The 17,644-nt window shown below is 39.1% G+C and overlaps 1 protein-coding gene across 3 annotated transcripts in view; it reads right to left on the bottom strand.

Moving 5' to 3' along the window:
• The window catches only part of LOC133535366 (inositol 1,4,5-trisphosphate receptor type 1), a 208,308-nt gene extending 190,679 nt beyond the window's left edge, over positions 1 to 17,629 (bottom strand). For 2 of the 3 annotated variants that reach the window (XM_061875143.1, XM_061875144.1), the window contains exons 1-3: positions 17,275 to 17,629; positions 15,950 to 16,065; positions 6,241 to 6,311 (exon numbers count right to left, since the gene is read on the bottom strand). In XM_061875143.1, the coding sequence (XP_061731127.1) occupies positions 6,241 to 6,311; positions 15,950 to 16,041 (163 nt within the window). In that variant the 5' untranslated portion in view covers positions 16,042 to 16,065; positions 17,275 to 17,629. The remainder of the gene's footprint in view (positions 1 to 6,240; positions 6,312 to 15,949; positions 16,066 to 17,274) is intronic. The other variant, XM_061875145.1, reaches the window with a different exon arrangement.
• Positions 17,630 to 17,644: the final 15 nt, after the last annotated feature.

Genomic DNA, 17,644 nt, shown 5'->3' with positions numbered 1-17,644 from the left:
GATTAAACACTGAATATTGACAAAATATGAATGCCACACCCCGTTTCGATAGACATATTTTACAATCAAGTGAAATGCAACAAAAATGCAACAAACAGTGTAATATGAACGCGAAGGGTACAAAACAAACCCACCTCCAATCTGATATATCACTAAGCTTTAGAATTTTGTTGGGAAAATCTCCTTCCGCGTCTGTGGAAACGCTTCCCACCCATACTGCTTGGTGCCTCGTCTGAGCTGCTGTGATGTAGATTACCATAGCAACTAAATAGATGACCATAGTAACTAATTAGATTACCATAGGAACTAATAAGTTTACAATACTAACTGGTATTTCATCCAAAAGTGCAGAATCCAAGCATTGAAATACTTTGGAAAGTTCAAGCCTTACGGTCATTAGAAAACATCACTGCACATCATAATGGCAGCTACACTTTCCATCTTAAATATCTAAAAAAAATTATTTGGGAATGTCCGGTGGGCCAGATTGAAAGGCTTAACGGGCCACTTGTGGCCCCCGAGCCTTAATTTGCGCAGGTCTGTTTTAGGGCATTACGGCAAGTGACAAGGGAGGTTGCGGCACTTTCCACAAATGGCCGTGGTTAAATCTGTGCCCTTTATATGTATATATTAGGGGTGTAACGGTACGTGTTTTTGTACTGAACCGTTTCGGTACGGGGGTTCTGGTTCGGTGCGAGGAGTACCGGACGAGTTCCACACGAACATATGAAGTAGCCGCCTATGCTAAAGTCTTAATAAGCTGCATTGTCCCACCCACACAACCATCTGATTGGTTACAACCGTAGCGGTAACAGCCAATCAGCAGTGCGTATTCAGAGCGCATGTAGTCAGCGCTTCAGCGTCGAGCAGATATGTAGGTGTTGAGCATGTGAGCAACGGACTCTCCGCAAATTATACTAAACACTTCCAAGTCAACTACTTTCTAAACATCACTATGAGCCCGTTGACCTTCTAGGAACAAACTGCAGCTCAGCTCACTCGCAGTCCTGGCTTCAGGTGAAGGCTAGTTAGCTTTTAGCATAACGTTAGCTCATTTTGCGGTGTGTGCGTGTTACGGACAGTGTTGATTGAGGTGTGTTGAAGCAGCAAAAAAGGACATTATGTTAAATGAAGAGTTTCTGTCTCTGATAGTGTATATAATAATGTAAGTGCATCATAAAGGCTACATGAACTCCATGGTGTTCAGGGATGAATAGTCTCTCCTATTGCTATTGTACTATTTTTTATATTAATCATTAGAAATGTAGCAGCCTAGTTTTGAATGTCAGGGTCCCTGCTATCACATGTTGATAAAAATATAACATTTACATAATAAAAATCAACTAGAGGCTTCCCCAATGCTGTAATAAACTAAGCATGATGAGTTGACTTGAAACTGTTTAATGTTGCACTTTTTATATGTAGAAAAAAAGTTGTGTAATTTTATTTAATCTAAGCAACAACTTGAGGCAGTTTAATGTGGATTAACGTGGGCAGAATTATTATAGTGTTCCCAATGTTAAAAGGATCAAGCCATTGTTTACAAATTTGGTATATAAATGACCCCAAAAATTTATATTTCTTTGTTTTCTTACTGTACCGAAAATGAACCGGACCGTGACCTCTAAACAGAGTTACGTGCCGAACCGAAATTTTTGTGTACCGTTACACCCCTAATATATATACAGTATACAAAAACACACACACACATACAAACATATACATACATATTAGGGCTGCGAATCTTATATATTTATATATATATATATATATTTATATATATATATATATATATATATATATATATATATATGTCTTGATTGGATTATCCAGAGAATAGTGCTCGATACCGTGGTAGAGCGCAATATGTAGGTGTGGGAAAAAATCACAAGACTACTTCATCTCTACAGATCTGTTTCATGAGGGGTTCCCTCAATCATCAGGAGATTTTTTTTTTTTTTCTGATGATTGAGGGAACCCCTCATGAAACAGATCTGTAGAGATTAAGTAGTCTTGTGATTTTTTCCCACACCTACATATATATATATATATATATATATATATATATATAGGGGTTTATAGGGGTGTGGGAAAAAAATCGATTTGAATATGAATCGCGACTCTCACGTTGTGCGATTCAGAATCGATTGTCATTTTTTTTAAATCGATGTTTATATATATTAGGGGTGTGGGAAAAAATCGATTCGAATATGAATTGCGATTCTCACGTTGTGCGATTCAGAATCGATTGTAATTTTTTAAAAATCGATTATATATATATATATATCTCCATTCCATCCATTTCCTACCGCTTATTCCCTTTTGGGGTCGCTGGCGCCTATCTCAGCTATATATATATATATATATATATATATATATATATCAGGGCTGTGAATCTTTGGGTGTCCCACAATTCGATTCAATATTGATTCTTGGGGTCACGATTCGATAATATATCGATATTTTTGGATTTGATTAGATTCTCGATTCAAAAACGATATTTTTCTGATTCAAAACGATTCTGTATTCATTCAATACATAGGATTTCAGCAGGATCTACCCCAGTCTGCTGACATGCAAGCAGAGTAGTAGATTTAAAAAAAAAAACAAGCTTTTATAATTGTAAAGGACACTGTTTTATCAACTGATTGCAATAATGTAAATTTGATTTAACTATTAAACAAACCAAAAATATGACTTATTCTATCTTTGTGAAAATATTGGACACAGTGTGTTGTCAAGCTTATGAGATGCCATGCAAGTGTAAGCCACTGTGACACTAGTGTTCTTTTTTTTAATTTTTATAAATGTCTAATGCTAATGTCAATGAGGGATTTTTAATCAGTGCTATGCTGAAATTATAACTAATATTGAAACTGTTGTTGACAATATTCATTTTTGTTTCACTACTTTTGGTTTGTTCTGTGTCGTGTTTGTGTCTCCTCTCAATTGCTCTGTTTATTGCAGTTCTGAGTGTTGCTGGGTCAGGTTTGGTTTTGGAATTGGATTGCATTATTATGGTATTGCTGTCTAGTGGTTTGTTGGATTGATAAAAAAAAAATAATAATAATAAAAAAAATATTAAAAAAGAAATAGATTTTTTCAAAATGAGAATCGATTCTAAATCGCACAACGTATTCGAATCGATTTTTCCCCACACCCCTAATATATATATATAGATTTAGATTTAGATTTAACTGTAGTTTGTTCATATCTTTTGTGCGGCTGGTTTGGGGAGGCTCCTTTGGCAGCAGGCGTCTTCCACATTGCTGGCGTTTCATGTGGTTGATAAGGGTTTATGTGTTGAAGCGTGACGTTTTTCTCTGTTTACAAAATATTCGCGGAGCATTTGGTGTAGATAGCACACGAAACATCTTCCACTGAAACAGCGAAGAGAAGTCCACACGACCAACACCATGTTTTTTACAATTAGCTCAGAGGACGTTGCACAAGGTTACAGCGAGAGAAAAGGAGTGCTCACCCTAACGCTCCTACTGCACAGTACACAGTCACACCATTGGAGCATTTTTTTTAAATCGGTTATCAGACTTATTTTTTAACGATGTCGGATTTATCGATTTCACTTCAACATTCCACATGTCGGCCGTATAAAAGATACTGTACTTGATACCCCAGAAAAATGGGTTGGAAGTGCTGTCTCTCTGCTCTGCTCTGTGTTTAATAGAAGATTTTTGTGAAATCTAGGCATTTACAATATAAAGCGGTAGAGGGCATTTTGGTGTATTTTGGAATATCTGAGCTACAGTATGCCACATATGTCATAGAACCTAACCAATCACATCCTGACTTGATGCATATGTTCTTCCCTACACTACCTTTGGTCCATTCATCTATCCATCCATTTTCTACCGCTTGTCCCTCTCGCGGTTGTGGGGGGTGCTGGAGCCTATCCTAGCTGCATTCGGGCAGTTACAGAAATATCAGCATGAACACTAAGCCAACCGCACCAAAATGCACACCAAGTATATTTTTTTACAAACCCCGTTCCCACATGAATTGGGAAATTGTGTTATATGTAAATATAAACGGAATACAATGATTTGCAAATCTTTTTCAACCCATATTAAATTGAATGCCCTACAAAGACAAGATATTTGATGTTCAAACTCATAAACTTTTCTTTTTTTTTTGCAAATAATAATTAACTTAGAATTTCATGGCTGCAACACGTACCAAAGTAGTTGGGAAAGGGCATGTTCACCACTGTGTTACATCACCTTTTCTTTTAACATCACTCAATAAACGTTTGGGAACTGAGGAAACTAATTGTTGAAGCTTTGAAAGTGGAATTGTTTACCATTCTTGCTTTATGTACAGCTTAAGTTGTTCGACAGTTCGGGGTCTTGTTGTCATATTTTACGCTTCATAATGCGCCACACATATTCGATGGGACACAGGTCTGGACTGCAGGCGGGCCAGGAAAGTACCCGCACTTTTATAACGAAGCTACACTGTTGTTACACGTGCTGAATGTTTCTTGGCATTGTCTTGCTGAAATAAGCAGGGGCATCCATGAAAAATACGGCGCTTAGATGGCAGCATATGTTGTTCCAAAACCTGTATGTACCTTTCTGCATTAATGGTGCCTTGACAGATGTGTAAGTTACCCATGCCTTGGGCACTAATGCACCCCCATACCATCACAGAGGTGGGCTTTTGAACTTTGCGTCGATAACAGTCTGGATGGTTCGCTTCGACTTTGGTCCGGATGCCACGATGTTGAATATTTCCAAAAACAATTTGAAATATGGACTCGTCAGACCACAGAACACTTTCCCACTTTGCATCAGTCCATCTTAGATGATCTAGAGAAGCCGGCGGCCTTTCTGGATGTTGTTGATAAATGGCTTTCGTTTTGTATAGTAGAGGTTTAACTTGCACTTACAGATGTAGCGACAAACTGTATTTAGTGACAGTGGTTTTCTGAAGTGTTCCTGAGCCCATGTGGTGATATCCTTTAGAGATTGATGTCGGTTTTTGATACAGTGTCGTCTGAGGGATCGAAGGTCACGATCATTCAATGTTGGTTTCCGGCCATGCCGCTTACGTGGAGTGTTTTCTCCAGATTCGCTGAACCTTTTGATGATATTATGGACCGTAGATGTTGAAATCCCTAAATTTCTTGCAATGTCACTTTCAGAAACGTTGTTCTTAAACTGTTTGACTATTTGATCACGCAGTTGTGGACAAAAGGGTGTACCTCGCCCTATCCTTTCTTGTGAAAGACTGAGCATTTTTTGGGAAGCTGTTTTTATACCCAATCATTGCACCCACCTCTTCCCAATTAGCCTGCACATCTGTGGGATGTTCCAAATAAGTGTTTGATGAGCATTCCTCAACTTTATCAGTATTTATTGCCACCTTTCCCAACTTCTTTGTCACGTGTTGCTGGCATCAAATTCTGAAGTTAATGATTATTTGCACAAAAGTTTTTTTAATCAGTTTGAACATCAAATATGCTGTCTTTGTAACGTATTCAACTGAATATGGGTTGAAAATGATTTGCAAATCATTGCATTCCATTTATATTTACATTTGACACAATTTAAAAAACTCATGGAAACAGGGTTTGTATTCTTGGTCTGAAGCAGAGCACCAAACCAAAAGTGTGAACGTGGCAGTCTAAATTAGCTCGTTCAGTTCTGTCAAATGCTTTGATCTGAATATTAGTTCTACATCTATCAAACACATATTTCTCAGCAAACTTAGGGACACATTTGAAAATTGCTTGTTTGCAAACTGATGACAGTGAAAAACTGTCAGAACCACACAGGATCAGATACTTTGTGTGCAATGCCTCCAGCCTGTGAACCACGGGTCACAAGTTCTATTTCCTGTATGGAGGCTATTAATAGGGCATTCACAAAAAGGCTTTTTATTTGGAAAGCAGGTTTCCAAGAGAGCAGTCTTGATTAACATCAATGATGTTTCACCATCTGTGTCTACCTTCACTCATGAAGTGAATGGATCAATGCAAGACTACCCTCACAAACACAAACACACGCACACGCACGCACACATGCACACTCGCACACAAATCATTAACGTTGTCAAAGCCATCCCTGTTTGAAGTCCGGTGAGCAGAGATATTGTGGCCGTCGCCAAAGAAACACAGCACAACACATGGAGCACTGTCTCTCAAAGAGATCTCAGTATAAACACACAGCAGTTAGCAAATATGATGGCAGGCAGCAGGAGGACAATCCTTGCGCCTCTTACCTCTGAACTTCTTTGGAGGGTTGTTGAGGTCACCCGCGTCAGGCTGAACCACGCAGCGGTCATCCACCAAGCTGTAGATTGAAGCACAATGCACCACTGTTCAGTGTTTCACCAGGAAACTATTGTGAGGCATTTTAGGAATACAGCACATATGACTCAACCCTACTGAAGGGTTTTGTGAATGACATACAACTGCAGGTAATGTTTGTGTTCATTGCACGTTGAACTTACTGTATCAATCAATTAAGCAATCAAAGTTTATTTATATAGCCCTAAATCACGAGTGACTCAAAGGGCTGCACAAGCCATAACGACATCCTCGGCTCAGATCCCACATCAGGGCAAGAAAAAACTCAACCCAATGGGATACAATGACAAACCTTGGAGGGTACCGCAGATGTGGGGACCCCCAGCTCCCTGGGCGACCGATGCAATGGATCAACTTAATAGTGTGAGAGTCCAGTCCATAGTGGGGCCAGCAGGGGATCATCTTGAGCTAACGCTTTATCTGTGGTCACCTAAAATGTGCCCCTCTTCTCCACGCAGGAGAGAAGGGCCAGAGCAGAAAAGAGACGGCAGATCAACTGGTCTAAAAGGGGGTCTATTTAAAGGCTTGGGTATACAAATTAGTTTTAAGATGGGACTTAAATGCTTCTACTGAGGTCGCATCTCTGACTGTTACCGGTAGGGCATTCCAGCATACTGGAGGCTGAATATAAAACGCTCTATAGCCCGCAGACTTTTTGGGGCTCTGGGAATCACTAATAAGCCAGAGTTCTTCCAACGCAGATTTCTTGCCGGGACATATGGTACAATACAATCGGCAAGATAGGATGGAGATAGACCCTTTAGTATTTTATACGTAAGTGATAGAACCTTAAAGTCGCATCTTAAGTGCACAGGAAGCCAGTGCAGGTGAGCCAGTATAGGCGTAATATGATCAAACTTTCTTGTTCTTGTCAAAATTCTAGCAGCTGCATTTTGTACCAACTGTAATCTTTTAATGCTAGACATAAGGAGGCCTGAAAATAATATATTACACTAATCGAGATGAGACGTAACGGACGCACAAAATGGAACGAATTTTATCGATATTATGGAGATGAAAGAAGGCTGGTTTAGTAACACTCTTAATGTGTGACTCAAATGAGAGAGTTGGGTCAAATATATCACCCATATTCTTTAACGAGTGGTCTTGTGTAATTGTTTGGTTGTCAAATGTTAAGGTGGTAGTATTAAATAGGTGTCGATGTCTAGCGGGACCGATAATCAGCATTTCCGTTTTCTTAACGTTGAGTTGCAAAACATTAGGGGACATCTGTATTTATTAATCTGAAAGGGGACCTATTATGCAAAACCAACTTTTCTTACCTATTGGTACCCATTTTTGAGTATTTGGGATCTGCATAAGTCCAAAAAATTTGAATTCAAACCATGAAGACATGGCGTAGATATTCAAAAAACAATCTTTCCTTCCTTCATACGTCCGCCAAACGTTGGAAATTTGCCCTGTTTGTGACATTTTTTTCCTTTGTGACTTATATATATCTCCATGTATGGTAGAGATTCACTTAAAGTGCTAGAGTCAATAAGTTCCTTCTTTTTTTCTTTCTTGTTTTGGGACAAACTGTCTCATGCATGCACATGCATCCCCCGAAACTATTTGAAAACAATAAAAACCATAACATTGGAGGAGAAGACACAGTTGAAGTGGAGGCACGTAAATAAGACCACAAAACAGCACATCTTGAAGAGACGGTCGAAAAGCGACTTGAAGATGGTCTGAAAAACATAATCGATACAAGATTTTGACCAAAAAAGCACCATTACTTATTATGTGGACGACTAGGAAGTGTTTTAGATTTAGAAAAAAATTATGACGTGCACCCTTGAAGTTATTTTATTTCCTTATTGTGCATTTTCATTTTGTCATTATGATTTACTGTATGCCCAGTTAGTTCAATAAGTAATTATGTAAATAGCTGAAAAATGCCCTACATCACAACATTAAGAAAACTAAAGAAACATTTTGAAATCACATCGGTCAGGAATCATACAAAGTGGCCTGCTTTCATAACAATTTGAGGAAATGTGTTAATTAGTCGCTATGTAAATTTATTTTATGTATTAAAATGAGTTTCTTTATAATGAGAAATAGTGTTGTTTCCTGTAACATACCTATCTACGCACAAGTGCTGAGTCTTTTGCAGTTTATGAAATTTTGCTGATGACATGTTTTTTGCTGCCTTGTGGTATCCGGACCCACAGCGTCAATAAAATTACATTTATATAGGCAATTTTCTGTACTAAATGTTATTTGCCATTAAAGGTTCAACTACAGAAGGTTATTAAGGGGCCCTATTAGGCAAAACCAACTTGTATTACCTATTGGTACCCGTTTTTTGTGACTTTGGGATCTGCAAATGTCCCGAAAATTAAAAATGTAATCATGAAAGCATGGCAGAAATACAAACCCTGTTTCCATATGAGTTATGGAAATTGTGTTAGATTTAAATATAAACGGAATACAATGATTTGCAAATCACTTTTAACCCATATTCAGTTTAATGCGTGGGTTCCCTCCGGGTACTCCGGCTTCCTCCCACTTCCAAAGACATGCACCTGGGGATAGGTTGATTGGCAACACTAAATTGGCCCTAATGTGTGAATGTGAGTGTGAATGTTGTCTATCTATCTGTGTTGGCCCTGTGATGAGGTGGCGACTTGTCCAGGGTGTACCCCCCTTCCGCCCGATTGTAGCTGAGATAGGCGCCAGCGCCCCCCGCGACCCCGAAAGGGAATAAACAGTAGAAAATGGATGGATGGATGGATGCTACAAAGACAACGTATTTGGTGTTAAAACTGATAAACATTTTTTTTTTTTGCAAATAATCATTAACTTTAGAATTTGATGCCAGCAACACGTGACAAAGAAGTTGGGAAAGGTGGCAATAAATACTGATAAAGTTGAGGATTGCTCATCAAACACTTATTTGGAACATCCTACAGGTGTGCAGGCTAATTGGGAACAGGTGGGTGCCATGATTGGGTATAAAAGCAGCTTCCATAAATGCTAAGTAATTCACAAACAAGGATGGGGCGAGGGTCACCAATTTGTAGGCAAATTGTCGAACAGTTTTAGAACAACATTTCTCAACGAGCTATTGCAAGGAATTTAGAGATATTACCATCTACGGTCCGTAAAATCCTCAAAAGGTTTAGAGAATCTGGAGAAATCACTGCATGTAAGCCATGATATTACGCACCTTTGATCCCTCAGGCGGCACTGCATTAAAAACCGACATCAGTGTGTAAAGGATATCACCACATGGGCTCAGGAATACTTCATAAAAACACTGTCAGTAACTACAGTTGGTTGCTACATCTGTAAGTGCAAGTTAAAACTCTACTATGCAAAGAGAAAGCCATTTATTAACAACACCCAGGAACGCCGCCGGCTTCGCTGGGTCTGAGCTCATCCAAGATGGACTGATGCAAAGTGGAAAAGTGTTCTGTAGTCCGACGAGTCCACATTTGAAATTATATTTGGAAACTGTGGACGTGGTGTCCTCCGGAACAAAAAGGAAAATAACCATCCGGATTGTTATAGGCACAAAGTTAAAAGGCCAGCATCTGTGATGGTATGGGGGTGTATTAGTCCTTACACATCTGTAAAGGCACCATTAATGCTGAATGGTCCATACAGGTTTTTGAGCAACATATCTTGTCATCCAAGCAACATTATCATGGACGCCCCTGCTTATTTCAGCAAAACAATGCCAAGCCACGTGTTACAACAGCATGACTTCGTAGTAAAAGCGTGTGGGTACTTTCCTGGCCCGTCTGCAGTCCAGACATGTCTCCCATCGAAAATGTGTGGAGCATTACGAAGCGTAAAATACGACTACAAGACCCCGGACTGTGGAACAATTTAAGCTGTACATCAAGCAAGAATGGTAAAGAATTCCACTTTCAAAGCTTCAACAATTTGTTTCCTCAGTTCCCAAATGTTTATTGAGTGTTGTTTAAAGAAAATGTGATGTAACAAAGTGGTGAACATGCCCTTTCCCAACTACTTTGGCACGTGTTGCAGCCATGAAATTCTAAGTTAATTATTATTTGCAGAAAAAAAAAAGTTTATGAGTTTGAACATTAAATATCTTGTCTTTGTAGTGCATTCAATTGAATATGGGTTGAAAATGATTTGCAAATCATTGTATTCCGTTTATATTTATATTTAACACAATTTCCCAACTCATATGGAAACGGGGTTTGTACACCCCTCGCAACTCCAAAAGTCGCGAGGGGTGTACAAACCCCGTTGGAAACTATCTCAGCTGCACATGGGCAGAAGGCGGTTTACACCCTGGACAAGTCGCCACCTCATCACAGGGCCAACACAGTTAGACAGAAAACATTCAAACTCACATTCACACACTAATGCCAATTTTAGTGTTGCCAATCAACCTATCCCTAGGTGCATATCTTTGGAGGTGGGAGCAAGCCAGAGTACCCGGAAGGAACCCACGCATTCACGGGGAGGACACGCAAACTCCACACAGAAAGATCCCGAGCCTGGGATTGAACCCTGACTACTCAGGACCTTTGTATTGTGAGGCAGATGCACTAACCCCTATGCCACTGTGAAACAATATGTAAAGTCAGAACAAATGTCTACAACACTAAATATATTCTGTGGTGTACCACAGGGATCAATACTGGGACCAAAACTGTTCAATCCTTATATAAATGACATTTGTAAAGTTACAAAGGACTTAAAGTTGGTATTACAAGCTAATACAAATAATAACAGAAGAAATTAACGAATTAAAAAGCTGGTTTGACAAAAACAGACTATCCTAAAACCTCAGTAAAAATAAAATATTGCTAATATTGGAAAGTCATATATAAATACAAATAGACAGAGTAGAAATTGAAAGAGTAAATGAAACCAAATGTCTAGGGTATACTGATTGATGATAAATTAACTGGAAATCTCATATAAAAAATAAAGAAGCAAGAAACACGTTAATATTGAATAAAGCTAAATATGCACTGGACCAAAAATCACTCCATATTCTCTACTGCTCGCATGTGTTACCATATCAGAGTTACCGTGCAGAAATATGGAGAAATAACTACAAAAGTACACTTCATTCATTAACTGTGTTACAAAAAAGATCAGTTAGAAAAATAAATAAGGTTGGATATAGAGAACATTCAAACCCTTTATTCATAATCGAAAATATTGAAATTCCCCGACTATGCACACAGCAGGCTATAACCTGCTACCCAAGAATGTACAACAATTATTCTCAACAAAAGAGAAGAAACACAACCTTAGAGAAAAAATGTCATTTAAAACATTTGTATGCACTTAAGACCTTTAGTATATCAGTATGTGGAGTTAGATTATGGAATTAATTAAGCAAAGAAATCAAACAATGTACTAGAATGATCAAATTCATGAAACTTTTCAAACTTTAAGTGTTTACAAAGTACAAAGAAGAAGAACCATGATAAACATTCTGAATGTATTGATAATCCTATTTATCTTACCATATATATTACAAATTACTTCATTAATTACTATTTATGTTTTTATGTTATTACTTATGGAGTATTTTGTGAATACATAGAGAACAAGAAGTGAAGAAAGGTGTTAGCAAAACCTATGTAAAGGACACGGGGTAGGATTAAATAAGCTCTGCTTCTTCCTACTCCTTTTCGAACATGTTGAAAAGCGAAAACTGGATATTGCGATGTATCATGTTGTATGCATGCATGTTTGAAATAAACTCAAACTCAACTCAACAAAATATTTACAGTGATTCAGTCTTAATGCAACCTCACCTCTCCTATTAATTTACTTATGTCACAATAGACAGAACAATACCTTTTTGTATCTGTATGATGTCCCTAAAGGCAGTTTTAAATACATTCCCTGAGTAAATCTAGATGCAACAAGTGTAGGTGAAGTCTGACGTGTGGGAAAATAACTCGCTGACTTTTTTACGACTGTATACACACAATTACACTGTACAGTTTCCATCTGTTCACCACCTCTATCTACTGCTGCCACATACACAAAAACAAACTTCATCATTACATGTGCATTTGCCACCTCTGATTAATTTTCTCCCAGCGCTATCATCGATGGAGGGGTCAGTTAAGACCAGAGCACCTTTTCAAAGTCCTCCAACTAGTTTTCACACCTATGTTCCATGAGATAAAACTGCAAAACTGCATGGATGTATCTTTTCAGTCCTACTGTGTCCCTTGGTAGAAAGTGTCGCCTATACGCACCTAACCAACCATCAACCTCCACAATGCAATAGTCGCTGGTGCGTGTTGTTCTACAAAAGCAAATAATCGCTGACTCTCTAACTAGCGCTTATTAGCAGCTATGGCTGTAGGCAACCTTCAGAAATGTTTTTCTCTTGACTCCAGAAGAAGGCAGGACTGTACCATTTGAATTATCATGAGTGGTCAGCATCCAGCACTTCGAGCCGTTAGTTTTGGTCCAAAACCCTGGGGTGACTGCTGGAAAACTGAAGCTAAAGGGGAAAATTCACCTGACAATGAGTCCAAGCATAAATCCAAAAAGGAGATGTCCCCTCAATCTGACACATGTGGAGCACATTTGCAAGGAAGAAGGCGGAAATATTACCTGCAAGATGCTGATAGAATCCTACCCAACAAGGTGGAATGCTGTCACTAATGCAACATGTGCTTCAACAAGTATTCATTTTTAGCTTCTTAACAGTAGTTAGTTGTTAGATGCTCAATTGTTGTGGTACCTCAATTTAAGAGTGGCCCAATTTGAGAGTGTTTTGAGATAAAAGCTGTCTTTAATTGTAACTCACAATAATTTAGTTATAAGCATCTCCGCCATTAGTTGGCATAGCAAATGTCACAGTGGAGATCAACATAACATTGTTGTCCTGGGAGAAGCAGATGATATTCATTGAATTAAAGAAATAAATCATCAGAGCGTGACTCCTAATTGGAGAAGCAATTCAATCGTATCAGTGCGAGATTCTTCCTCAGTTTGCCATTACACCTGTGTCACTTGGGGCGTTGCTAGGGACATGGATGGGGGCGTGGTCAATATGACATCATCATTATAATTTGCATGTGTATAATTTCTTTTAAAAGGCTTAAAATATCTATACGGACATGTATAACAAAATAAGTGTTGTTAGTATTACGTTTTTTTTTTTCTTATATAGTTTTGCTTTATTTTTCTATTGTTGCTTTTTGTACAATGTACTTTGTTGACAATTTTCAAATTTCTATTTTCTTTATTTTTCTATTGTTGTTGCTTTTTGTACAATGTACTTTGTTGACAATTTTCACATTTTTATTTGCTGTATTTTTCTATTGTTGCTTTTTGTACAATGTACTTTGTTGACAATTTTCAAATTTCTAGAGACTTCTCTAATTCTTTTAGTGAGTTTTTTCTTTATTAAAAACAACAAGCAACAGATCTAACCTGTTTTTCTGGTGTTATTGGAGACTGTACTCGTGTTTGAGGACTCCTTCTGCTGCTCCATGTTTGCGATGAACAGCGAGAGCTGCAACAAGCCTGACATCAAACTTGCTTTGTGCTGCTGCTCCAGCCGTTCTCTACTTAAAAGCCGCCACTGTCCTCCTAATACCTACACAGTTTGTTACCCGCGGGTACATATGGATAAACATAAAGTAAGTCCACACCACAGACACGCTGCCTCCGCTCCAGACAATCGTATGAGTCTTGCCTACGTCATCACAACATCCTGTTTTGGCAATGCTGTTTCGGTGATCAGTTTTTCTTCTGTGTCCGAATTTACAGGGCATCACTCGTCAATAGTGCACAATTAATATCCTATATACAGGATATATACTCATTCATACAATATATTACTTTAAATGCACGAAAAAAAGCATCATTATTAAGGTGTGGTGGTTTTTATTTTGCCCTGGCGGGGCACCATATTCAATTACATGTAGGTAGTCTCCACCATTTAGAAGCCAAAAGAGTCTAACGCCAGCTAAGAATGTTAAAAGGATCTCTAAGCGATGGACATTTATCCAAGAAAATATGAACAAGCTGCTGATGGTGTGTTTGACGGAGAAGCCGCTGGAAAAAGACACCGTAGAAGTCCATTCTCCAAGGAAAATAGTGTATATCATTCTTACATTATTTCATAAAACTACTGTAGTTGTTAGTACATTCTGCAATATTTCTCTTCTAAAAGTTTGTTTTTCTTTATAAAAGGAATGTTCCTTCTTAAAATGGTGTTGTTTTGGGGGTAATCCAGTGGTGTGCCGTCAGGGCCAACAATGCCTTCTCTGATGGCCTAACATAACCAGAAATCATGATCATAAATAAGATAAAAGTATGTTTTTATTTAGTGAAGTAAAGTGAATTATATTTATATAGCGCTTTTTCTATGGTGACTCAAGGCGCTTTACATGGTGAAACCCAATATCTAAGTTACATTTAAACCAGTGTGGGTGGCACTGGGAGCAGGTGGGTAAAGTGTCTTGCCCAAGGACACAACGGCAGTGACTAGGATGGCGGAAGCGGGGATCGAACCTGTAACCCTCAAGTTGCTGGCCAAGCCGCTCTACCGACCGAGCTATTTCCCTAAATATCTAAAAATATTCATATTCTCTTCATGCCATATTATGTTCCTTCCAGTGCTGTTGTTTTTTAGGTTATAGCATTTTTATCCAATCATAATTCAACTAGCTTATGTTGCCATGCTATACGAAATCTGCCCGGGCCTTCAGAATAAACAATGCGGTCGTCCGTGCACTGTAAGTGAACGGGCACGAACATTTGACCGGCAGTTGCGATAGACAATCAGTTCACAAGTTGTTGTCAGTAAGGCCTTCCAGCTGGCCTAAGGCAGATATATATTGAGATGTTATGAGCTAGGTAACATAAGAACTCCATTACCCAGCATGCCACAGTAGTGAAGAGCATGCGTGATAGCCCCGTTTAGGTTGAAAGTAGCCATGCCGCTGTGGAGTAAACTTTTAAAAACTCAGCCAACACGCCTTGTCTGCATCTTTTATGATTAGACAAGACAACACATACATTTGCAAAAGCCATTTTCAAGAAGGATATTTAAAGAAAAAACCACATCTTGTGAGACGGGCCAACCACGGAAGCTCGAATGGGTTCTTGAAATTGTGAATTTTTGTTTTTTCACGTTTGATATGTTTTTATTTTTATTTTGACAGTTCCGTATAAGATATGCTTTAATTTCTGATGCGGGTTTTTTGATTTTGAAATGCGCCAGAAAATAACCTGTTTTGTACACCATTGATGTGGTGATTACCCAATACCTAGTAGTGTGTAAATGTGTTTCTGTATAGTATTTCTCCAGCAATGGTAATGTGGTGACATAAATGATGGTATTTTGGTAATTATTGGAGTCGGACATCACTGAAGGCCTAGGTGGGAAATGCATGGCCCGCCACTGGGGTAATCAATATACAAAATAAACAGATACTGGTGGTTTAACTTTGTTTCCGGAGAATTACAGCATCAACTAGTGATGGTGTCATAGAGATGGGAGAGAGCTGGGGTAGAATGGGTAGTTTAAAGCAAGCTAACACAGAAAACCATATAATACAAAAACATTTGGTTAAAACATCGTATGATATGGGGTGTGCACGAATGTGGTAATCGTGTGGGCCAGTCCAATGCACTTACCCCAGGGTGCTGATGAACCCATTGGTAGATCCCTCCGCGTACAGGGAGCAGATGTCCCCGATGTGCAAGAAGCTGGACATTTTATCCGACATGTTGGACACACACCCAAGAGACACCTATCGCAAGAGAAAATGAATGTCAAGAAAAGTTTTCAGAAGTAAAATGGTTTATCGTAGCTGTCACCATAACAATGATTCCTTTTTAAATGGTAGTTTGATTATTACGGAGTGGCCCTGCGATGAGGTGGCGACTTGTCCAAGGTGTACCCTGCCTTCCGCCCGATTGTAGCTGAGATAGGCGCCAGCGCCCCCCGCGACCCCGAAAGGGAATAAGCGGTAGAAAATGGATGGATGGATTATTACGGAGCCCCTAAAAGGACAAGAGGGGGAAAAACATGTTTTGCGAGATCTCGCAATACTTTTTGCGATATCTCGCAGTATTTTTTTTTCCTATGTCAGTGAACCGGAATTAAAACAGACACAGCGATGGTGAACTGGAAGTGAAACAGACAAAACAATGGAGGAGCCTATCCATCATCCGTGGGAGAAGTTTATTGATTTCTATTTTAGTATTGGCCTAACATATAAAGGCATCAAATCGTATTATGGTCCCACAACAGAGCACAGATGATGGGTAGGCTCGCGCATGCTCCCGCTCCTACATCGCGTTGTCTGTTTCACATCAAGGTCCGCCATCGATGAATCTGTTTAACTTCCTGTTCAACGACATAGGAAAAGAACATTTTACGAGATCTCGCAAAAAGTATTGCTAAATCTCACAATACTTTTTTGAAATCTCGCAAAAGTATTGCGAAATCTCGCAATACTTTTGCGAAATCTCGCAAAAGTATTGCAAGATCTCGCAAAACATCCATGTCCCTTTAGTGGCTTCCTAGATTATCATTAGATAAGTAATGCATGTATTTGCATCTACAGTAAACAACCTTTCATGTCAGAGAAATTGAGTCCTGCTGGCTCAGCTGAATAGTTAATAATTTCTGCAGCAAACAGGAAGCTGTGCACCTGCAACAGGTCCACTTTGCTCCGTCTGACACAGATTAGTGTAGCCTAACAGACCCAAAATAAAGATTGTTTTTGCATTTAACTGTCTTGCACACAATCCTGCATGGTTGTCATTTTTGAGTAAAACAAAACACATTTTGAATTTGAATCGATCAAGAAAATCCAAACATGGTTGAGCAAGAGATAACGGTCTTCAGCAGTGGAGAAGAAAACATGCTGTCCATTTAAGGAGAGAGCTCCATCTTTTCTCTCCGTGAGAGACATGATGAAGAGAAGAAAGTAAGTTTTGAGGCTCAACTTTACCTCGGTGGCGATGTTGTACGATGTTCAGCTCTTCGAAAGCGAGTTACGACAACATGACGGCGGGTTCGTTCTCCCTTTTCTCCTCTCCTTCGGCTGGCCGATAGTGAGACCCAGCGAGTTGGACCCAGCCCGTGTTTGTGACAGCTCGGCCGCCGAGGAGGCGAGCAGGCAGGCGGACAGGCGTAGCTCTGAGCTCCCGCTGCTACTCGACCGCTGCCGCTTCTTCCCGCCAGGCGGCACTGTTTTTCTCCGGGAAATATTCTCATATCACACCACAACTAAGTGGCAAATATTTCCTTTCATCTTCGATAAAAAACACTTATTTTACAAGCTAAGCTATTTTGTTGTTTTTTACGGCAATGTATTCAAG

Source organism: Nerophis ophidion, linkage group LG16 (assembly GCF_033978795.1).
Source record: "Nerophis ophidion isolate RoL-2023_Sa linkage group LG16, RoL_Noph_v1.0, whole genome shotgun sequence".
NCBI lineage: Eukaryota > Metazoa > Chordata > Actinopteri > Syngnathiformes > Syngnathidae > Nerophis > Nerophis ophidion.
The sequence above is the reverse complement of the archived record's forward strand: the minus strand, read 5'-3'. Positions and strand labels throughout refer to the sequence as shown.